This window comes from Hippocampus zosterae, chromosome 20 (genome assembly GCF_025434085.1).
Source record: "Hippocampus zosterae strain Florida chromosome 20, ASM2543408v3, whole genome shotgun sequence".
NCBI classification, from domain to species: Eukaryota; Metazoa; Chordata; class Actinopteri; order Syngnathiformes; family Syngnathidae; genus Hippocampus; species Hippocampus zosterae.
The window spans coordinates 10,171,327-10,191,738 of NC_067470.1; the positions used below are offsets into that span (position 1 = coordinate 10,171,327).

Consider the following 20,412-nt stretch of genomic DNA (forward strand, 5'->3'; position numbering starts at 1 on the left):
AGCAACAAACTCTCATGATTCGGTCATATTGATCGACAAGCGTAAACGTTTATATTTACATATGCAAATATACACTATAAAAATACACGAGTGACGAAATGTACACAATCTGTAGAGGTCATCCCGAGTCCTAAATAACCATAAAAGGTGCTTCAAGGGTTTCAAAAAGATTCTACAATCTTCCCATCGAATGTTTCTTCTTCCTCACGACTTTGGATGGTAAACTCCTTTGCGAAATAGTGCATTTCTATTTTACCCGACTGGTGTGCTGTCGCAATTCCTGAGTAGGTGTTTTGTTGTCCTGGATCTCCAAACGCAGCCATGGCCGTCAGCCTGAGAGAGTAGAATCATGCAGTCAACGTCTGCTCGGATACGTTCCAGACCTACTTGCATTTGATGAAAATATTTGATCTCGAGAGAAAATAAAAATACATATGTTTGTAATAGTTTTATCTTTCGGACACACTTGAAACACATTTCAGCTTGTTCAAACACACTTTTTAGAAGTACGCAAGTTTGTTTGAGTGTCTTTTTCATGCTCTCTCTCGCTTTTGTTGTCGCCTTTTGGCATGTAAATACAATTACAACCCCTTTTTTTGGGAGGGGGTGTCTGTTGCTCAGTGATTTTCACGATTGGCAGCAAAGCTCTGTCCCTACACTGTAGATTAGGGGTGTCAAAATTCAAATTTGTCGCGGGCCACATTGTAGTTACGGTTTGCCTTGGAGGGCTGTTATGAATTTTGGGTAACCACATAAATGTTTAGTCACCTCCACATATTACATACGCAGCGCAAAACAAATTGATGAATAACTAGTTTTAGTTCTCAGAAGTCAAGAATAATGGCTGTTATTGTGGATTACATATGACCATTTGAAATTTTGGTTCAGACTTTAGCAAGCATCATGGAACTTGACATGCTTGATTTGATTTTGCGGGCCACATAAAATGATGTGGCGGTCCAGATCTGGCCCCCGGGCCTGGACTTTGACACCTGTGCTGTAGCTAAACACAAAATATTAAAAATCACCTGTCTGCATCCAGTTGCTCTGTGACCACAGGCGCCGTATCGCTCTTCAGCAGGTCCCAAATATGAAGGCGGGAGGAGGCATCCAACACGCAGAACACCGCCGGCCTGGTTTGGCTCCACTGCAGCGAGACCACCGCCTCGCCGGCAGTGCCGTCCATCCACTCGTACGCCGGTTTGCCATGGCTGACCTCGTGTAAGCGCAGGCTCCCGTCACTGCAGCCCACCTGGGACACGATCATGGTAATGTTCAAAATCTCGGTTAAGTTACAGTGCAATCATTTATAGATTCATTAATGTTGTCCTTCTGTCATATTAAATCATATCTCAAAATGGACAGATAGGAGTGTGCACTCCGGAAAGTGTTCACCGCAGTTTAGTTTTTCAAATATTTGTTCTGTTCCATTTCAAAGGGGATTTAATTTCCCCACCCCCTGCCCCTCAAAATTCCACACACAACACTTTATAATTTCATTGGCATTTTGGCTAATTTAATAATTTTTTTTAAAGGAATCATATGTGCATAAAATGTGCAGTTTTTGTTGATGTACACTTAATTAAGTCTCATTTTTTTCCCAAGTGCATTATGTATAGAGTTGACAAAATACACAGAGATGCATGGTTTTTAAATACCGTAGTTTGTTTTTCTGCATGAACATTCGTGGTTGTTGCTCACCAAAAACAATTGAGGCCTGAAAGGAGAAAAGTTGATGGCGGTGACATCTACAAGTCGGGTGGCCAACTCCTGCGAAGTGTAGCACTTGGGCAGGGCCTTCAATCCCTGAGTGGTGCCGTGACTGACTAAACCCTTGAGTGGAAATGTATCATTTTAAAGCGTGCTCGAGTTTTAGTTTGGTATTTTGGCTCATGCTCACCAAATTAGTGCCGACGAAGAAATGACTGGGGTCAGTGGAGAGAAATTTTAAATGAAGTGACTGCGGCGGTCCGGTTTTGTCCGCATGCGACAGCGACACCCTGCGAGGTAGGTAAGGTGAGGGGTTATAAGATTCCCATCCAAAAACAACCCGGAACACTCAACGCTTCTACGCAGATATGTTTAGACGACAAAATAGCATAACAGCATAACAAATGAGATCTTTGCCCCCTCCCCCCCCTCCTTAGCTCCATTGCGGCAGCTGTGTGCCGCTTTATAGCCTATTTCGAGAGGGCTCGCCTGGCGCCGACAAACGATCATCACACGCTGTTTATCATATCTCACCCCTCAGCTGTCACGCAGGCAGAACTGTGGAGCAGCTTCACTTTGCCACCTGGCCTCAGACCTGCAAAACCAAATGTGTACGCGCACGTGTGAGAAATACGAGCGTATAGGGTTTGTTCACCAGCCGGGACTGCTGTGATGTTCAGAGCTCCTGACTTGTGTACATTCTTTTGCCGCTCAGACTAACATTTAATGGGTGAAGACAAGTTCACATTAGGGCCCGACTGATGTGGATCTTTTGAGAATGATAATGATTAGATGTTTAGCGGAATAAAATTCAGATAACCGATATAGTGGCCAATGAATAAAACAAGATATATAATCATGAATAAAAACTGTGTGATTGATGAATGAATAAAATAATAAATATTTACATAATTTGTCATTTAGCATTTGTCTAACTTTAGAAGAGAGAGATTTTGGGGGGTGTTGCCCTTATCTTTGTCGTGTGTTGTAATGTGTTAAGTTTAAAAAAAAATCTCAAAATTTAGCCAAAAAGACTTCTTAAAGGAGCTAATATTGGCTGATTAAATTATCCGTCCGATTAGCGAGACGGATTTCACATGAAGTGCGTATGAGAATGCCCAGATGTTTAACTTTGATTTCTTGTGTTTTGGAGCGGACAGACAGAAGTTCACATTGTGTGTATGAAAATCGACAGTTGTTCACTTTATCTGTGTTTATGTAAAGATCAATCTTGATATTATGTTCGAATGTGAGGGGGCACAGACATTTACATTTTGTGAATGTCTTCTGTAGAGAGAAAGCGTGTGCTTCTGTGATTGGACCGGCAAGGTTGTATTGTATGTTTATGTCAATGTACATGTTTAGACTGTGTGTGGACAAAAAAAAAGGTCATATTATGTTTCTCAGCAAAGTCATTGGTGAATAACTGAATCTGTAAATCTGAAACCTCACGTAGTGTACAGAAAGCGCATTGATGGATGGACGTGCTGCTTTTTAAATGTAACTGAAACTAATATGCAGTTCAAATGTGGATGTCACTTGTGCAGCCCTGGTTGACAGCTTAAGTATGTTCATGGGGGCAAAAAAAAAAGACAAAAAGGACTTGCCGAGATCTGTCTGGGAGCCCGCCTCATTGGCTTTTGGCAGTTGCACTACCACCTACAGGCCACAGACAAAACACACTTTAAGGCATTGCCTGGAAAACAAACAAACGAAAAAAAAAAAGCTTAAAAAAATAATAATAAAATGGAGACGTACCCAAAGATTCAAACGCCCGCTGTCGTCCTGCGAGGCCAGCTGGAAGGACAACCCCAACAACTCTGGATATTATGGGGAGATTGTAGCCATTATGACAGTCTGAAGCACACACAACATTCCTCCTTATCCCCTGCAGACAGAATGTCTCACCTTCCTCGGATGCTAAAAATGCCACCTCTGACCCCGGCATCCCAGTCGTATTGGTTGGAACCACCTCCACGGACGTCACTGCCGAGAAATGGGCAGAGGGCACTGCATCTACACACCCCCAACACACACACGAACAGGAGAGACTTTCAACAGCTGTCCCTGTTATGTATCGCCACCGACTCCAGATGAGAGTTAAACCAATATTTGACTTGCAGTGGAGCCTGCTGTAGGCTTGAAATATTGCACCATAACTGTGGAAAGGAGAAGAAGGAAAACACACCACACACACTCTGCGAACACGTTAAGTACATATGAACACCCCCAAATGTCTTTGTAATGCCTCTCATTGGGATTTTGTGGGATAAATTCAACTCTCATAACCAATGATTTAATATACATTTCATTTTCCAAATTCAACTTGCCATGTCTTTTTTTTTAACCAACACAAGCAATAAATTAATCTATTTTAAAATAAACAATATCAGATTATTTATATCTACAGATTTTTTTCTTCCAAAATTGCAGCCTATAAATTTAATTCAATTTAAATCTGATGACAGTTTTAGAAAATGTGTACGACTTGAGGCATTTGTACATATCATGATAGGATTCACAAAAACGAAAATCCGATGGAGGGCTGCCATTTTGCAAACTCTTCCTCATGGGGACATGACCCGGCCAAATTTACATACCGGTAGAGAATGTAGGCCGTCTGAAGGTCCATTCGCCGTCGCCCAACTTCAGGCGTTCGTGGTTTCCAGCGGGCTCGAGGAGGTCCCACAGCGCCACGGAGCCGACAGACGTGCCGGCAAACACCAGGGTGGCCTTTCCCGGGCTGAAACAGCAGCACTGCACCTGAGAGAGGAATCGGCAGGAGTTACATCTTAAACTAAAATAGTACAAGTGTACTCATACTTGGCCATTTGAAACATCCTTGAGTTGGAAAAAAACAGGACTAGGAATAATCCACAAAAGGCACCTCTGATTCACAGAGCAGGATCTTCTGGGGTCTGGATGGCTCCCACATGTTCCACACGCAGATGGTGGTGCAGTCGTGATGCTGCACGATATCAATGGGTGAAGTTGGGGGCTTGTGGACAGACAGGAGCATGTGTCTATGCGCTTGGGAGAAAAGCACCTGGCTGATGGTGCGACCTGGATAAAAACCAATTTCGTTTAGTTGAATGTACAAGGTCAATACAAGCCGATGTGATGGCACCTGCGCACCGCGGAGAAAAGGCAAGTCGGTGTTGAGTTGCACACTTCCGTCACTAAACGACAGACCATCTGTTTGTGTCGTCTGGCCCTGGAAGGAACTCCGCTCGGCGTGATCCTCCTCCAGAAGCACTGCCATCACCTGGAAATGTAGTGGAATGAAATTTCCAAATCGCAACGGCTACAATTTTGAAAAAAGTACAACATTCAATTCGGTTGATAGGTTCTCTTTTCTTTCTTTGTCTTATTTGATGTATGTTTAATTTATTTACTTTTTTACTGTTCGGATACTATAAATTCTGCTCAAGAAGTACAGTCTACAAAATTCCCATTTCATGAAAAGTCAAAGTGATGAAGCCACAGATTTGTTTGCATTACGGCTATAATCTGAGTCATGATTTATTTTTTAAGTCATGACTTAAATTTACACCATACTTGTTTGTTAGAATTTATTGAAGGCGTCATCGTGATCATTTAAAAGAGTGCGAGTCAAAGTGAACTTAAGTCGATAAATAAATTGTCTTTCAAATTCATTCATGGTTCAATTTGCACTTATTTTAGCATACGACTAACCTACAAAAAACATTTTTGTATAAAAAAAATATTGGATGATTTATTGTAATTAAATAATAATTAATTTATTGATCGTGTTTCTTCACAATACATGGGAAGATGACTTGGAAAAAATAATTACCATATTTTCATAACTATAAGGCGCCATTAAAAGTCTTAAATTTTCTCCAAAATGGACAGGACGCCTTATAATGCGGAGCGTCTTGTGTATGCGCCGAGTTCCATAACCTGACTGACAGCCAACACGCTGTTTATATAGAGAAAAGGCGGAAGTGTTTTTAGCTTGTATCCGTATGTCTTGGCATGCTACCGTATGCTTCAAGCTAACATGTTTTTAGCGTGCGCGCATGCATGCCGTATGTTTGAGCTGGCGTATGTTTTACCACTGTAAAACTGCACCCAATAATACAGTGTGTTTTGTCTATGTGTCAAATACAGAAATAGCACCCGTTAATGAGACTGCGCCCAACAATACGGTGCGCCGAATGGTCGTGAAAATACGGTACACATTAAATCGCAATACTGACTATTGGGTTATTTTTCAAATTCTCAAAGTTATTCAACCCAAGAAACGAGTACAAGTACTTCACTACTGTAGTCTCCATATTAAAAAAAAGGGAACCATGGTGCAAAAATTGACAACAACAGCTTTAGAGAAGCAAGCTCGATTCCCCTCCAAATAAAGACAAGTCACCTGGGAGGCGGTACGCAGGAAGATGGCCAAACGCCTTGAATCAAAGTTCATTCCGCTCATGTTTCGAATTTCATGTGACCGGTTTGGATCTGTGGATAAAAAGGGGATATTAACACAACAATGTCACAATTTTACATGGTAGTTCTGTTAAACTGTCACAAATGACTACATGTCATTGCTTTCTTTCACTGCAATCGACCACTGCCTTTTTTTCTTCCTAAAATCCTTCAAGTGGTATGTGGGGAAAAAAAAATCCCAGATTAAAAACTCAAGCGGTCTAATGACGGTGTTTTTTTATTTTTAAATCCATTGTCATAAATTTAATGCAATTGACAGATGTTTACATTTTGTGTTTATGCAGAGACAGTTTATAATTTCATGAGAACATGCAGAAGGTGCATATCTATGAAAGTGTAGAAAGTCTGCATTCAAGTCAGAGATTTCGTTGTTTGCATGTTTCCTACCGCCACAGGCGCCGCCGTGCTCTGCGGGATGCTGTGTCCACTTGTCACTCGAGTCCACCTCCTCAGTCTGGACGTCTCGATCTGCATTATCCTCGTTACACTGCACATAAGCCTGCCGAGGAAGTCATCAGAATTAAGGCAACAACGCGGCATCGCAGAATGTGATCAGCGGACAAAGTTTCACGCCGACTGACCTGCTTTGTATTTGCAGCTCCGAAGTTCCGAATGTACATGTCATATTCGCTGATGGGAGGAAGATCCAGAAGGGAAATTGTAGTGGAGAAATCCAGATCAATTAAGCGAAGTAGCTCTGCACTGCGCTTCCTGTAATTAAAAAGCAAAATCGAGATTTTTTTTTTCCGTTAAAGAAAACAAACCAAAAAATTAGTGGGGGATAGTTTCCTGTCAGAAGGAGTTTCAACTACCACCTCCGACAGAGCTTTTCCCATGTTCCAGGGGGAGCGGGGGACATTGAGTCTGAGTGGACCATGTTCCGTGCCTCTATTGTTGAGGCGGCCAATCTGAGTTGTGGCCGTAAGGTGGTTGGTGCCTGTCGTGGCGGCAACCCCCGTACTCGCTGATGGACACCAGCAGTAAGGGATGCCGTCAAGCTGAAGAAAGAGTCCTATCGAGCCTTTATGGCCTGTGGGACCCCAGAGGCAGCTGACGGGTATTGACTGGCCAAGCGGAACGCAGCTTCGGTGGTCGCCGAGGCAAAAACCCGAGCGTGGGAAGAGTTCGGTGAGGCCACGGAAGCCGACTTCCGGACGGCTTCGAGGAAATTCTGGTCCACCATCCGACGTCTCAGCCGGGGGAAGCAGTGCACCACTAACACAGTGGGGTTGGGGCGCTGCTGACTTCGACTCGGGACGTTGTGAACCGGTGGGCAGAGTACTTCGAAGACCTCCTCAACTCCACCAACACGTCTTCCTTGGAGGAAGCAGAGCCTGGGGACTCTGAAGTGGGCTCTCCTATCTCTGTGGCTGAAGTCACCGATGTGGTTAAAAAGCTCCTCGGTGGCAAGGCCCCAGGGGTGGATGAGATCCGCCCAGAGTTCCTCAAGGCTCTGGATGTTGTGGGGCTGTCCTGGTTGACACGCCTCTGCAACATCGTGTGGTCAACAGGGAGAGTGCCTCTGGATTGGCAGACCGGGGTGGTAGTCCCTGTTTTTAAAAAGGGGGACCGGAGGGTTTGTTCCAACTACAGAGGGATCACACTCCTCAGCCTCGCTGGTAAGGTCTATTTAGGGGTGCTCGAGAGGAGGGTCCGTCAGAAAGTCGAGCCTCGGATTGAGGAGGAGCCGTGTGGTTTTCGTCCCGGTCGTGGAACAGTGGACCAGCACTACATCCTTAGCAGGGTCCTCGAGGGTATGTGGGAATTCGCCCAACCAGTCTACATGTGTTTTGTGGACTTGGAGAAGGCGTTTGACTGTGTCCCTCTGGGAGTTCTGTGGGGGGTGCTTCGAGGGTATGGGGTACCGAACCCCCTGATGCGGGCTGTCACTATACCACTGATGTCAGAGTTTGGTTCACATTGCCGGCAGTAAGTCGCAATCATTTCCAGTGAGGGTAGGACTCCGCCAAGGCTGCCCTTTGTTGCCGATTCTGTTCATAACCTTTATGGACAGAATTTCTAGGCGCAGCCGAAGCGTTGAGGGGGTCTGTTTTGGTGGTCTCAGTATTGCATCTCTGCTTTTTGTAGATGATGTGGTACTGTTGGCTCTTTCATGCAGGGCTCTCCAATTCTCACTGGAGCGTTTCGCAGCCGAGTGTGAAGCGGTTGGGATGAAAATCAGCACCTCCAAATCTGAAACCATGGTCCTCAGTCGGAAAAGGGTGGAGTGCCCCCTCCGGGTCGGGGGGGAGATCTTGCCCCAAGTGGAGGAGTTTAAGTATCTTGGGGTCTTGTTCACGAGTGAGGGCAGGAGGGAGCGAGAGAGCAACAGGCGGATCAGCGCAGCGTCTGCTGTGATGCGGACGTTGTATCGGTCTGTCGCGGTGAAGAAGGAGCTGAGCCAAATGGCAAAGCTCTCAATTTTCCACTCCTACCTCATCGGCCGCACTCAGTTTGTCCAGCTCAAATCCTTTATCTATCCATTATTATGATTACATTATTATAATTTACCGGTCGATCTACGTTCCAACCCTCATCTATGGTCACGAGCAATGGCTCGTGACCGAAAGAACGAGATCCCGGATACAAGCGGCCGAAATGAGTTTTCTCTACAGGCTGAGAAGCTCGGTCATCAGGGAGGGGCTCAGAGTCGAGCCGCTTCTCCTCCACTTCAATAAGAGCCAGATGAGGTAGCTTGGGCGTCTGATTTGGATGCCTCCTGAACGCCTCCCTGGTGAGGTGTTCCGGGTATGTCCCACCGGGAGGAGACCCCGAGGAAGACCCAGGACACGCTGGAGAGACTATGTAACCCAGCTGGCCTGGAACGCCTCGGGATCCCCCGGGGAGAGCTGGAAGAAGTAGCTAGGGAGAGGGAAGTCTGGGCTTCCCTGCTAAAGCTCTTGCCCCCGCGACCCGGCCCCGGATAAGCGGTAGAAGATGGATGGATGGATGGATGGATGGATGGATGGATGGATAGTTTACTGACTTTCATCTTAACCCTTTCAGGGACAGCAGTTAAACTACAGTGGACAGCGTATCATGTTATCAGAATTGGTGCATGACAGGATGAACATCAAGGATGAAATTCGTCGCTTACTTTTGTTTCATGGCCAGTTTCTTGCTGACTTCCCGCTGCTTCGCCGCCACAAAGTCGATAAACTTTCCTCGCTGGGAGCATCGACTGTCCTTTTCGTCGGATGTATTCACTGACAGTGAAAGGTGCATTATTATCCCACATGCGCTGATTTTATACGAAATCATAGGTCAGAATTACCTCTGGATGACGCAGGCTTTTCCTCCCCTTCTTCTTCTTCTGTGCTAAGAGTATTAAAAGAGGCACGGACTCGTTCATTTTCTTCACCCATGGCTTTTTGGATGGCTTTAACCTCCTCCCCCAGCTCCAGATTGCTGGGCTCTTCCTCGGCATCCTTATCATCCTCGTCCAGTTCCTCAAAATCCTCTTCGTAGTCCTGCCAAAATGGGAAAAAAAAAAATGCACTTGACTGAAGGATGCGCCAAATCCGGGTAAACACTTGTACAAACGGGTGTGAAAATTCCTTACCGCTTTCTGGTCAAGTAAACCAATTAGAGCATGCAAGCGTAACACATGACACACACACACACACAAAAAAAGAATGCAATTAAAGACACAACACTCAGATATGCAAGTGTGGCCGTTATCATCTTACCTCAAAGTCCTCCTCGTACTCGTGTGAAAGCTCACCCTTGGCTACCTGCACATGTGTGACAAACACAGACAACACAATGCAAGCAATCCAACTACACACGAAAAAAAAAATCAAGGTCGCTTCCTCACAGATTGGGTTACTTTTAGTCAAGGTTGGGTTTATCATTTTGATTTAGCAGATTCAAGCCGGCTGAAGAGCTGAAACTGGTTACCCTATTGTTCTGTACTGAAGTCGAAGTCAATTTTATGTGACGTTGTTGCATCAGGAAGGGCATCCAATGAACAAAATGTGCCAAACATATCAGGGAAAAGTTGATTTTTCTTCTTTTTGGAAAACATTGGCAATAAAATTAGCATGATTTTTCACCACAGCAATAACAGTAACCAGGTTACACATTTCTTAGTAGATTTGACTCATCAGGATGGTTTTCAACCCCTTAATGGCTCAAAATCTTCAATCCAAAGGGCTGGGCCAGGGTTACAATAGTTCGGATAAGTTTTTATTTCATTTCGATTTTTTTAAATTCAGTTAATTCATTTTTAGAGCAGGTTTGTTCATTTTTATTTTGTCATGATTGCTTCAATTTATTTTAGTTTTAGATTTTTCGGATCCTTGTATGGAGTATTTTTGAGTGCAATACGAAAGGAAAGTCTCTAACTCTTGTGCAATAAAGTAAACTCCAGTTCTTAGGACTGTTTGACCTCCCTTCTTCTGTATGGATGCACGGCAAATAGCAATGCCTAAATAAATACTTTTAAAATGAACCCCAAAAGTTCATGTATATATGAATTGACAAATCTAAAAATGAAGGAGATCTTCGCAATACTTTCATCAAGGTAAGATGTCGTTTCTTTTTTTTTGAACAATAATAATAATCAATTTTATTTATTTCAGTACTTTTCATTAACTAGAATAATTTAAAAAAATGATTTATGAAAGCGGCCCGGTAGTCCAGTGGTTAGCACGTGGGCTTCACAGTGCAGAGGTACCGGGTTCGATTCCAGCTCCAGCCTCCCTGTGTGGAGTTTGCATGTTCTCCCCGGGCCTGCGTGGGCTTTCTCCGGGTGCTCCGGTTTCCTCCCACATTCCAAAAATATGCATAGCAGGCTGATTGAACACTCCAAATTGTCCCTAGGTGTGAGTGTGAGCGTGGATGGTTGTTCGTTTCTGTGTGCCCTGCGATTGGCTGGCAACCGATTCAGGGTGTCCCCCGCCTACTGCCCGGAGACGGCTGGGATGGGCTCCAGCACCCCCCGCGGCCCTAGTGAGGATCAAGCGGTACGGAAGATGAATGAATGAATGATTTATGAAAATGTGCAGTCAATTCTTGTTTTCATTATTTAAGTACTTTTCATCAACTACAATAACATTATACCGGGTTAGCTATTTCACCAAATTTGGGTTATTTTTGACCCAGCGGTTTTAAGATGATTTTTTTGAAGTTGTTGTTTATTTCTACTGTGCAAGACGGTGCTTTTCATTAAGAACAGATAAAATAACGGTGAAAATTCCAGAAGTAACCAGGGTTTGAATCTTACTGGGTCTTCCTTGTCTCCGGCATCTTTAGCTGCCACGTTCTCTGAACGCATGACGTTCTCCTGGACCGAAAACAAAAACAAAATGATAACATGAACCAGTATTTAGTTGTCGGTATCGTACAAATAAGTGACCCACTAACCTCATTTTTTTTTGTCTTAGCTTCATGGCTGTGACTCGGCTTGGATTCCTTGGAGCTGCTGTGATGTCTCTCTGCATCCTCTCTGCGTCGCCTTTCTTTCCGTCTTTCTCTCTCGATTCTCTCTTGCTCACTTCCCTCTTCTCGCTCTCGCCTCAGCCTCTCATCCTGAACGGACATTAAGAAATCGTCAAACAAGTGTGGGTGAAACGTCCATTCGCAAAACTTGAAATGCCTACATGATATTCTCTTTCTTTGTGTCTTCTTTCTCGCTCTTCTTTTTGTTTTCGGTATTCTGTGGGAAGAAGAAATGTTAGCCTACTAGAAACGTAATTGCAATAATTGGAAACGCTTACCTCTTTCATCCCTTGAATGCTTCCTGTCCTCATGCCTCTCACGTCTGTCTTGGTCATCCCTCCTCTCTTCGTGTCTCCTTCTCTCCCATTCTTCTCGCCGTCTTTCTTTATCCCGTTCCTCTCGTCGTCTTTCCTTATCTCGTTCCTCCCTCCGTCTTTCCGTATCCTCCTTTCTCCTAAGTCTGTCTTCCTCTTTCTCTTGTCCCTCCCTTGGCCTCCCTTTATCACGCTTGTCTCTGTCCTCTCTGGAGTCGTGTGCACGCCTGCCCGTGTCCTCTCGCCTATCTCGTTCTGACCTCCTGTCCCGGTCACCCCTTCTCTCCTCTGCGTGAAAGTCCCGCCTCTCTCCGTGATGGTCTCTGTCAGCGGTAGAAAGTAACATGGTAACATTACTGTTCGAAAGTCAGCTTTTCAGAACTTTAACTTGAGTTTGTATTTTGGGATGACTTGACTTTTACTCCCTACCTTTGAAAATGTATATATAATTTTCATTCCTTTTTTGTCAATACAGGCTTGTTATAATATTCAACCTAATGCTGACAGAAAAAATGCTGGGTTAAAGTAAATGGCTTTTGTAGGAAATTGACAGGATAAACACATTTTACTTTTGTATCCAAATACATTCCTGTGTCTGTATTTTACTTGAGTAGTTGGATCAGTGGTTCTACTTTACCAGAATCAGAAACAAGTGAGTGTACTTCTACTGACAACTTATTTAAATTAAGTATAAATTTAGAGTACAGTATTTAGCCACCTGTGGTCTCTTTCTCCTCGGGAGTCCCTAGGACGTCTCTCCGTAGAATCCCCACCGCGGTGATGCTTTCTGTCATGCTCCGGTTCTTTCCTCCTGGAAAGCAGTCTTTTCAGCTCGGCAGCAGACCAGGTGTCTTCCATGCTTATTTTCTGTGTAGACATTGTGGTCGTATGAAACGCTTAAAACGAGTGACAGGCTAGCGGGAAAAGCGCACGACAACGTCAATTTCTCGACATACTAACGCTAGGAATTAGCTAGCGAATTCGTCAAGTCACACAAATCCCCAGATTAAATAATAAACTATAAACTATATACCTTTTCGTGATGCATGCTGTCGCTGTTCGGAAAAATAGCTCCAATGGGCAGGAAAGCTTACATGTTTGCTAGGACACAACCATGACGAGAAATTGGCTTAAAAAAGAAAAAAAAAACACATGGCTTTGCGCATGCGCGGTTATAAGATCCAAGGAGAAGGCGTCATTTTCCACTTGACAACAGGCTTATTAATCAATAGAAGAGCACGCGCCCCGATCTATTGGAACGCTCTTATCGGGGTTTTTCAAGTACTAATTTTTAAAATGTGAAATTATTGAGCCTAACAATTTACCTTATCATCCATCCATCAATTATCTGAACTGCTTATCCTCACGAGGGTCGCGAGTTTGCTGCAGTCTATCCCAGCCGTGGACGGGAAAAGTTCGAAACTATGAATAGCTGCAGCCTGCATTATCGATTCGGATAACATGCGTTTCCTATAAAAGGCCAGTAGATGATGGTGTTTTACCATTTCTTTGAGCTTCAACTTAGTCGAATAGGATGAATAGACGCGTTCAAGCACATGATCCCCACTGCACATTTTGGGAATGTTCATTCCCACCCCTGAGTAAGCTCGGGAGCCGTGAGGCTCTGCAGCTTAGTCGCTGCAATCAGAGGAATGGCTTCGAAGGGTTTCCATTGAAGGTTATGGCTCAGCAACAACGTGCATGTGAAGCAACCGCACCGCTTTTCCCTTCCGTTTTAGACCGTCGGAACAAGGAGACATGTCCAGAGACAGCATGACGACCGTGCGAGGAGCTCATGGTGCGAGCACCAGCACTGGCGCTGCGGCGTCGCCCAAAGAGAACGGCCACGCTCCGCCCGGCGCCCGCTTCCATCGCCCCTCTGCGGAGAACACGCCCGACGATGACAGCCCAGTGTCGGCCACCAGAGAGCTGGCGCAGACGTGGCTGCAATTCGCCAAGACCTTTGTGCTCATTTTCCCAATTTACGCCCTGGGCTACTTTGAGTTCAGCTTCAGTTGGATGTTGATCGGACTCGTGGTATATTTCTGGTGGAGGAGAAATGCCGGAGGGAAGCGCAGCCGATTGAGTCGGGCTTTGGCATTCTTGGAGCGGGAAGAGAAGAGCCTCGCGACGGGTCTTACCACCTCGGACCTCCCGCCGTGGGTAAGATGCCCTGGAACGTTCTGTTTTCCACATGTACGACTATAACTTTGCTTGTCAGCTGACTGGAGGTGTAAAGCTGTGACTGGGGACCAGCTGTCCACGCTCACCCCCCTCACGTAAGGCAGTGACGTTAGACCTATAGTTCAAGTCTGAGCTAAATACAGCAGGGTACAATGTTGAACCAGACACCCTGTTATTTTAGGATTGAGTTTGCTCACTTTCTCTGTTTTAATCACTTTTGTTATCCGTCACAGGTAGTGTCAAAGATTTTGTATCAACACAGTACAGTATTGCTGATACAGTAATCATTTTTACAATACAATACAATACAATACATGCTGATTTATATAGCGCTTTCGCAACAGCGGCAGCTGTAACAAAGCGCTTTACAAAACAGTTTTTTTTCAGAGATATGGTTTAAAGGACTAAAACAGATATTGGTATTTTGGGCTTTAGCCTTTTATTATTGTTGAGTTACTTTTTGTCAAAGTAGCATCAGGTAGTGATGCGTGAAACTGTGAGATTTGGTATCTAAATAAATACATAGCCTATATTGTAGATACTGCTATCACATCGATACTGGTCTTGGTTTTGCCCCAATAAAAAGTGATTGAAAATATTTTCGGCTATGGCACTTTCTGTTTTTCTTGCTTTGAATAGAGTAATATCAGATGTGTACGCGACAGTATGATTTGGTATTGTCTGACACCAAGTCAATTCGGCTTTACACACTGATCATTGATCCAATCAGAAGATAGGGCAATCTATCCCATCTATTCAACACTGTACAGATGACCCGCCGCTATTTGGTGCGATTTGGCCCATGAATAGCCAAAAATCATGATTAGTTGACAGCCATTGAAATGCATTCGAAAAAATAAAATCCAAACCCTTAAAAAAAACACTGAGAAACATTCAATACATGGAAAAATAGGGGAGACCCGATACCCACACCCGGCAAAACAATATAATAAAAATACTATAAATTTAGAAATAATTGGAATGTACATGCTGAGAAACCTTGCATTATTAACGACGGTAGCTCAGAACATCATTGGAGTGAAAGAGATTGTGTTTGCTGTAATATCTTATTTTGCTGATATTTTCCGATCAATGATGTCCTTGATTGAGTGGGAAATAATCTAATTATAATCGATCACCAATTTGATTTAAAATGCTAGATACAGTATTCTGGTAGATATTGATGCAGCCGATCAGACATGCAATGTCAGTATTGCTGATACCAATACCACCATTATCGATGATACTGGCGTTGACCAGACCAAATGTGTTAGATCTCATGCCACTATGTGTTACCTTGATTAAAAAGTGACCTAAAATAGGAAGAGCAGAGATACCAGAATACCAGTATCTGTTTTCATCACTTTTTGCAATATTGACAATATATGTTTGGTATCAGGTTGATACGACTCATACGGTATCACATACACTCTCTGTTTTATGAATCTTGCAGTACATACAGCAGTCAATATATCAGTATGTTTTGATCACTTTCTATTCAGGAATTGGCAATGAGTTTGCTTTCTATCAAGTTAATACCAAATCGTGCAGCACCCTACTCCTGTTACCCTGATAAAAAAAGTGACTTATTGGGTCCATCCATTTTCAACACTGCTTATCCTGAACAAGGTCACGGGGGAGTTGCTGGAACCTCTCCAGTGTACTCCGAACAGAATAATCACTAGACCCTTAACTGGTCGCCAGTCAGTCACAGGGCACATGTTGAGACAAATGATCATTCACACCCACTTCCACACCATCACTGAGTGGGAAACAATCCCGCGCTGCCCGTACACAAGCCCGGCGGGTGTACCACTACACTATCAGCGACGACTTATTGGGTCACGAGGTGACATTTTGCAGTGGCTCTACCTGCACATGCACTGCTAAAATCGCACTTAGTTCATTCATTCATTCATCTTCCGTACCGCTTGATCCTCACTAGGGTCGCGGGGGTGCTGGAGCCCATCCCAGCCGTCTCCGGGCAGTAGGCGGGGGACACCCTGAATCGGTTGCCAGCCAATCGCAGGGCACACATAGACGAACAACCATCCACGCTCACACTCACACCTAGGGACAATTTAGAGTGTTCAATCAGCCTGCCATGCATATTTTTGGAATGTGGGAGGAAACCGGAGCACCCGGAGAAAACCCACGCAGGCCCGGGGAGAACATGCAAACTCCACACAGGGAGGCCGGAGCTGGAATCGAACCCGGTACCTCTGCACTGTGAAGCCGACGTGCTAACCACTGGACTACCGGGCCGCCGCACTTAGTTCAGCTTCCTTTTTTTTTCTTTTTTTTTTTTAACCTCAATCGCTGCAGCTTGGAGTGCTCGTGCCCCTCACAATTCTATCCACAGCCTCCTCATCCACGTTTGTTCTTGCCTTAACCCTGTCCTGACTTCACACTTTTCGCTTTGTTGCTATTGAGCTCATAACAAGACGAGTCAATACGTCGCTCTAAGTAGCTCTTCATGTTCCCGTCGCCTTTTCATCCCCACGATAACATAAACGCCGTACAAGCACTTTGGCAGGGACTCCGGTGGGAATGACACCGTGTTCTGACTGCTTGACTGCGCGCCACAACTCGCACTGCTGCATTTGGGGAGGGTGTGGTCTTTGTAATTGCAATGACTGGATGGCTCATGTTCAATCAGTCTAGTACCTCATTGACCGCTTGAGCCGATCTGGCTAAGCGTCAAAGTGGGGCGAAAGGTGTGAGAATGTCAGCAATGCTGACAATTGCAGCTCGATAGATTTGATTTGTGCTCATTAACATTAATGAACTTTTGCTGTTATTAGCGAGATATTGGTTTGATTTGAATCCATGCTGCTTCTTTGTCCTTATGACATTGGGTTTTAGCGTAAAAGAAAAAGCTGCGGGTGTCCACTCCAATTGGTCTTAATTACATTTGCCAGTGCTGGGTTTGTTTATGAGTTTGTTTGTGCGCAATGTTCTGTCTCCAAATTTTGATATACGGTGCTGTGCCATAGATTTCTTGTTTTCATCAACCTCTTCCACAAAGGGTTTTTCTTGTACTTTGGTTTTAGAGAGGCAGACTCTAGGCCAGCTGGTTGAACTGGACTAAGATCCTGACCCAATTCTGGGTTGGACCTTCCCGTATGTTCTGAGTATTATTTGATCCTGTCAGTTCCGTTTTTTTAACAGGGCTAAGAAAACCCACTAGCAGCAGAATATCTTGATCACTAACAGGACTAGGACAATAAATAAATAAATAAATAAATAAATAGATAGATAGATAGATAGATAGATAGATAGATAGATAGATAGATAGATAGATAAATACACCACCAAAGAGATTGCATCGAAAAATAAAATACAGGCATTACCGTAATGGCCCGAATATAAGACAGTCCTGATTATAAGACGACACCCTCTTTTTCAAGACTCAAGTTTGAAAAAATACTTTTTGAACACTAAGTTAATTTTTATACAGAAAATAATTACAGTACATCTGAAACAAATGATAATAACAATATATTTGAGAGAAAAAACATGTTATTTTGCCTCATTCAAATCTTAATATCTGAACATTTAAATATGTAAACTAAAGTGAAATCACATTTCTAAATGAATGGCTTCTGGTTTTTGAAACGTAAATTACATCATAACTTCTCCTCAGCTGCCGGTTAACCTGGCCGATGTTCGACCCACCTTTCTCCAGATTTTCTAATAATCTCTTCTATTATTTTCATCTCTTTTCTTTCTTAACGCTATTTTCATTTTTATTCTTTGTGACAGGGGTTCACTTTGGCCTGGGTAGTCAAGTTCAGCATTCGCTTCAATGATATCTGGCGTCATCTAGCGTCGTGAATGGGTATAACGTATCGACCTGGAATGTAAGACAACCCCCACTTATTTCAGTGCAAAAAACACCGTCTTATATTCGGGCCAATACGGTATATTGTGTTATATAAGGTCAGGATTCAGAGTTCCCCTTCATGTTTTTTTTCCAGTGACAGTGCTCTTAGTTTTTTCCGTGTTGCTTTTTTTTTCCTGTGTTAAAATTTTGAGTTTCACTTTTGACTGGCAGTGTTTTGACATCATGGTGAGGTGCTAATGGAAGATCAAACTCAGGAAGATTGGAAAAATAAAATAATTACTACTTCAAAATGTTGAGACGACCCAGATGAGGTGGCTCGGGCATCTGATTAGGATGCCTCCTGGACGCCTGCCTGGCGATGTGGTCCGGGCATGTCCCATCGGCAGGAGGCCCCTGGGATGACAGAGGACATGTTGGAGAGAGTATATCACCCAGCTGGCCAGGGAACGCCTCAGGATTCCCCGAGAAGAGCTGGAAGAAGTGGTTGGGGAGAGAGAAGTCTTTGCTTCCCTGATTAAGCTGCTGCCCCCGCGAACCGACCCCGGATAAGCGGTAGAAAATGGATGGATGGATGGACTTCAAAGATAGATGTCAGGAGACTCTAAACTTTCGCTCTGAAAAATACACAATAATATAAAATATCCAAATACAGTACTGTATTTTTTTAAACATCTGTATTTTAGTTTTCAATGTAATCTTTTGTCTGAGCCATGATATATTTGCTCGATGTTATGTTCGATGCCAAAATTTAATGACCTCATCATAAATTGTTTGGCTGAAGTTTTTATGAACTTGTTATGAGTTTATTCAAGCTTGGATGCATATTATGTCTGTGTCTCTGTCCTTGGTGTTGACCTTTAAAGACATTTTGGCATTTATCAGGCTTACAGCCCAACTTCGGGACTCGTCTGCTCTGTTTTCCTTGCAGGTCCACTTCCCGGACGTTGAGCGAGTGGAGTGGCTAAACAAGGTAAAAGAAGCCAGGGGCCGTCTTTTCGCATTATTCGCTTGAGTGAAGCCACGCCTGTACAGTACATTCCAAAGCCTTTCATAAATATTCATGATCCAACTTTCATTTATTGCTGTGCGATTCGCACCCCATCCTACCCCTATCTAATATACAGGAGTTCTGCAGCAGTTACTGTACATAGTGATGGCCTTTTAGAATACGAATTGTTCCAATGAGTTTTGCTCTCCTTAATGGCAGACGGTGAAGCAGATGTGGCCCTACATCTGCAAGTATGTGGAGAAGCTGTTCCGCGACTCGGTGGAGCCTGCCGTTAAGGAGTCCAATGCCCACCTCAGCACCTTTCGCTTCAGCAGGATCGACATCGGAGACAAAGTGAGCATCCCTAATGATACAATGAATGTTGCCCATTCATTGTATCATTTATGCTGAGTTGTCTGTGGGCGTAAACGTCCTGGTGGTTAGCGCATCGTTAAGAGGTTCTGAGTTTGAATCTCTGAGGAAGTAGACGCAGCTCTGTTCCTACAAACAGTGTTGCCGCCAGCAGGCCAGACAGACACCAAAGTCACAGAAATGAGAAACGAAAGTTTCAGTTGTGTGTTGCGGTGTAGCCTCTGAGGGTCAACGGTGTGAAGGTTTACTCCGAGAACCTGGACCGACGACAGATTGTCATGGACCTACAAATCAGGTACGAAAATAACTGTGCTGACTTCAGTGTTTGGGACAACAAAAAAAGCCCGAGTCGGTTAGCTAAGCTCACTCGGCCCGACTACAAATCAAATTTATTCCATTGGCAGAAACGTTAACAGATGGCATATTGTTCACTTGTTTGCCAGCTTTGTAGGTAACACTGAGATCGACGTGGACATCAAACGCTACTACTGCAAAGCAGGAATCAAGAGCGTTCAGGTACATATGCGTTTGGAGCAAACTATGCCCTGTGTATCATCTTCGGTCCATGAAAGTGTTTTGTGCTATTGACTTTTATGTGTCTCCTCCGAGATCTATTTGTCTTTCGTCTTTCTCACCTTGGGATGTAACCAACAAAGACTCTGTAGCTCATTAGCAGCGTTGTCAGGTTAGCGCCACAATGGCCGGCATGAGAGGTATTTCGCGTAGACGGCTCAGTAAGAGAGAGAGTGGTTTGTTATTTTCTTCATTAGATCTTAATATCGCTCATTTCTGTTACGCCGGGCTCCGAGGATAGCATTTTTAGCAGCAAAATTGTGGTACTCATGCTAATGATATCATAGCGGTACCTTATTTCAACCAAAATTTCACCAAGTGGTAAATAAATGACATGTCTTGATGAATCAAAGAAACTTTTAACTACATAATATACCATGAACTCAATTTCCATATATTCAATTCTCTTAGGATGCTAATAGGATGGCCACAGTTCACGAAATTAAGTTTCAGTTGCCATTGTGATTGCCACATTGACGCTGTGCAGCAATATTATATTATTAACATTTTGAAAT

The 20,412-nt window shown here is 43.9% G+C and overlaps 2 protein-coding genes across 5 annotated transcripts in view; one reads left to right on the forward strand and one right to left on the reverse strand.

Annotated features, from left to right (window-relative positions):
• Positions 1–26: 26 nt before the first annotated feature.
• dync2i1 (dynein 2 intermediate chain 1) lies at positions 27–13,110 on the reverse strand. Its single transcript, XM_052054091.1, has 23 exons — positions 12,967–13,110; positions 12,652–12,800; positions 11,898–12,256; positions 11,781–11,836; positions 11,545–11,709; positions 11,405–11,464; positions 9,867–9,911; positions 9,452–9,647; positions 9,275–9,383; positions 6,759–6,888; positions 6,565–6,676; positions 6,101–6,189; positions 4,846–4,975; positions 4,598–4,773; positions 4,311–4,473; positions 3,619–3,726; positions 3,469–3,530; positions 3,318–3,369; positions 2,245–2,305; positions 1,901–2,000; positions 1,702–1,833; positions 1,029–1,252; positions 27–333 (listed from the first exon to the last, which is right to left on the reverse strand). The coding sequence occupies exons 1-23, from the start codon at positions 12,979–12,981 to the stop codon at positions 162–164; spliced, it is 2,865 nt and encodes a 954-aa protein (XP_051910051.1). The 5' UTR covers positions 12,982–13,110; the 3' UTR covers positions 27–161.
• Positions 13,111–13,440: 330 nt separating this feature from the next.
• Positions 13,441–20,412, forward strand: part of esyt2b (extended synaptotagmin-like protein 2b) — a 28,333-nt gene continuing 21,361 nt past the window's right edge. For 2 of the 4 annotated variants that reach the window (XM_052054094.1, XM_052054095.1), the window contains exons 1-5: positions 13,442–14,096; positions 18,893–18,934; positions 19,172–19,306; positions 19,543–19,619; positions 19,768–19,840. In XM_052054094.1, the coding sequence (XP_051910054.1) occupies positions 13,692–14,096; positions 18,893–18,934; positions 19,172–19,306; positions 19,543–19,619; positions 19,768–19,840 (732 nt within the window). In that variant the 5' untranslated portion in view covers positions 13,442–13,691. Of the gene's footprint in view, positions 14,213–18,892; positions 18,935–19,171; positions 19,307–19,542; positions 19,620–19,767; positions 19,841–20,412 lie in introns of all 4 variants that reach the window. The other 2 variants (XM_052054093.1, XM_052054096.1) reach the window with 2 other exon arrangements.

Excerpts from the sequence above, each read along its gene's own strand:
- dync2i1 (XM_052054091.1), bottom strand. Across the intron at positions 11,837-11,897 it reads GCATTCAAGGGATGAAAGAG|AATACCGAAAACAAAAAGAA; the intron begins GTAAGCGTTTCC and ends TTCTTCCCACAG. Across the intron at positions 6,889-9,274 it reads AAACTGGCCATGAAACAAAA|GAAGCGCAGTGCAGAGCTAC; the intron begins GTAAGCGACGAA and ends TTTTAATTACAG.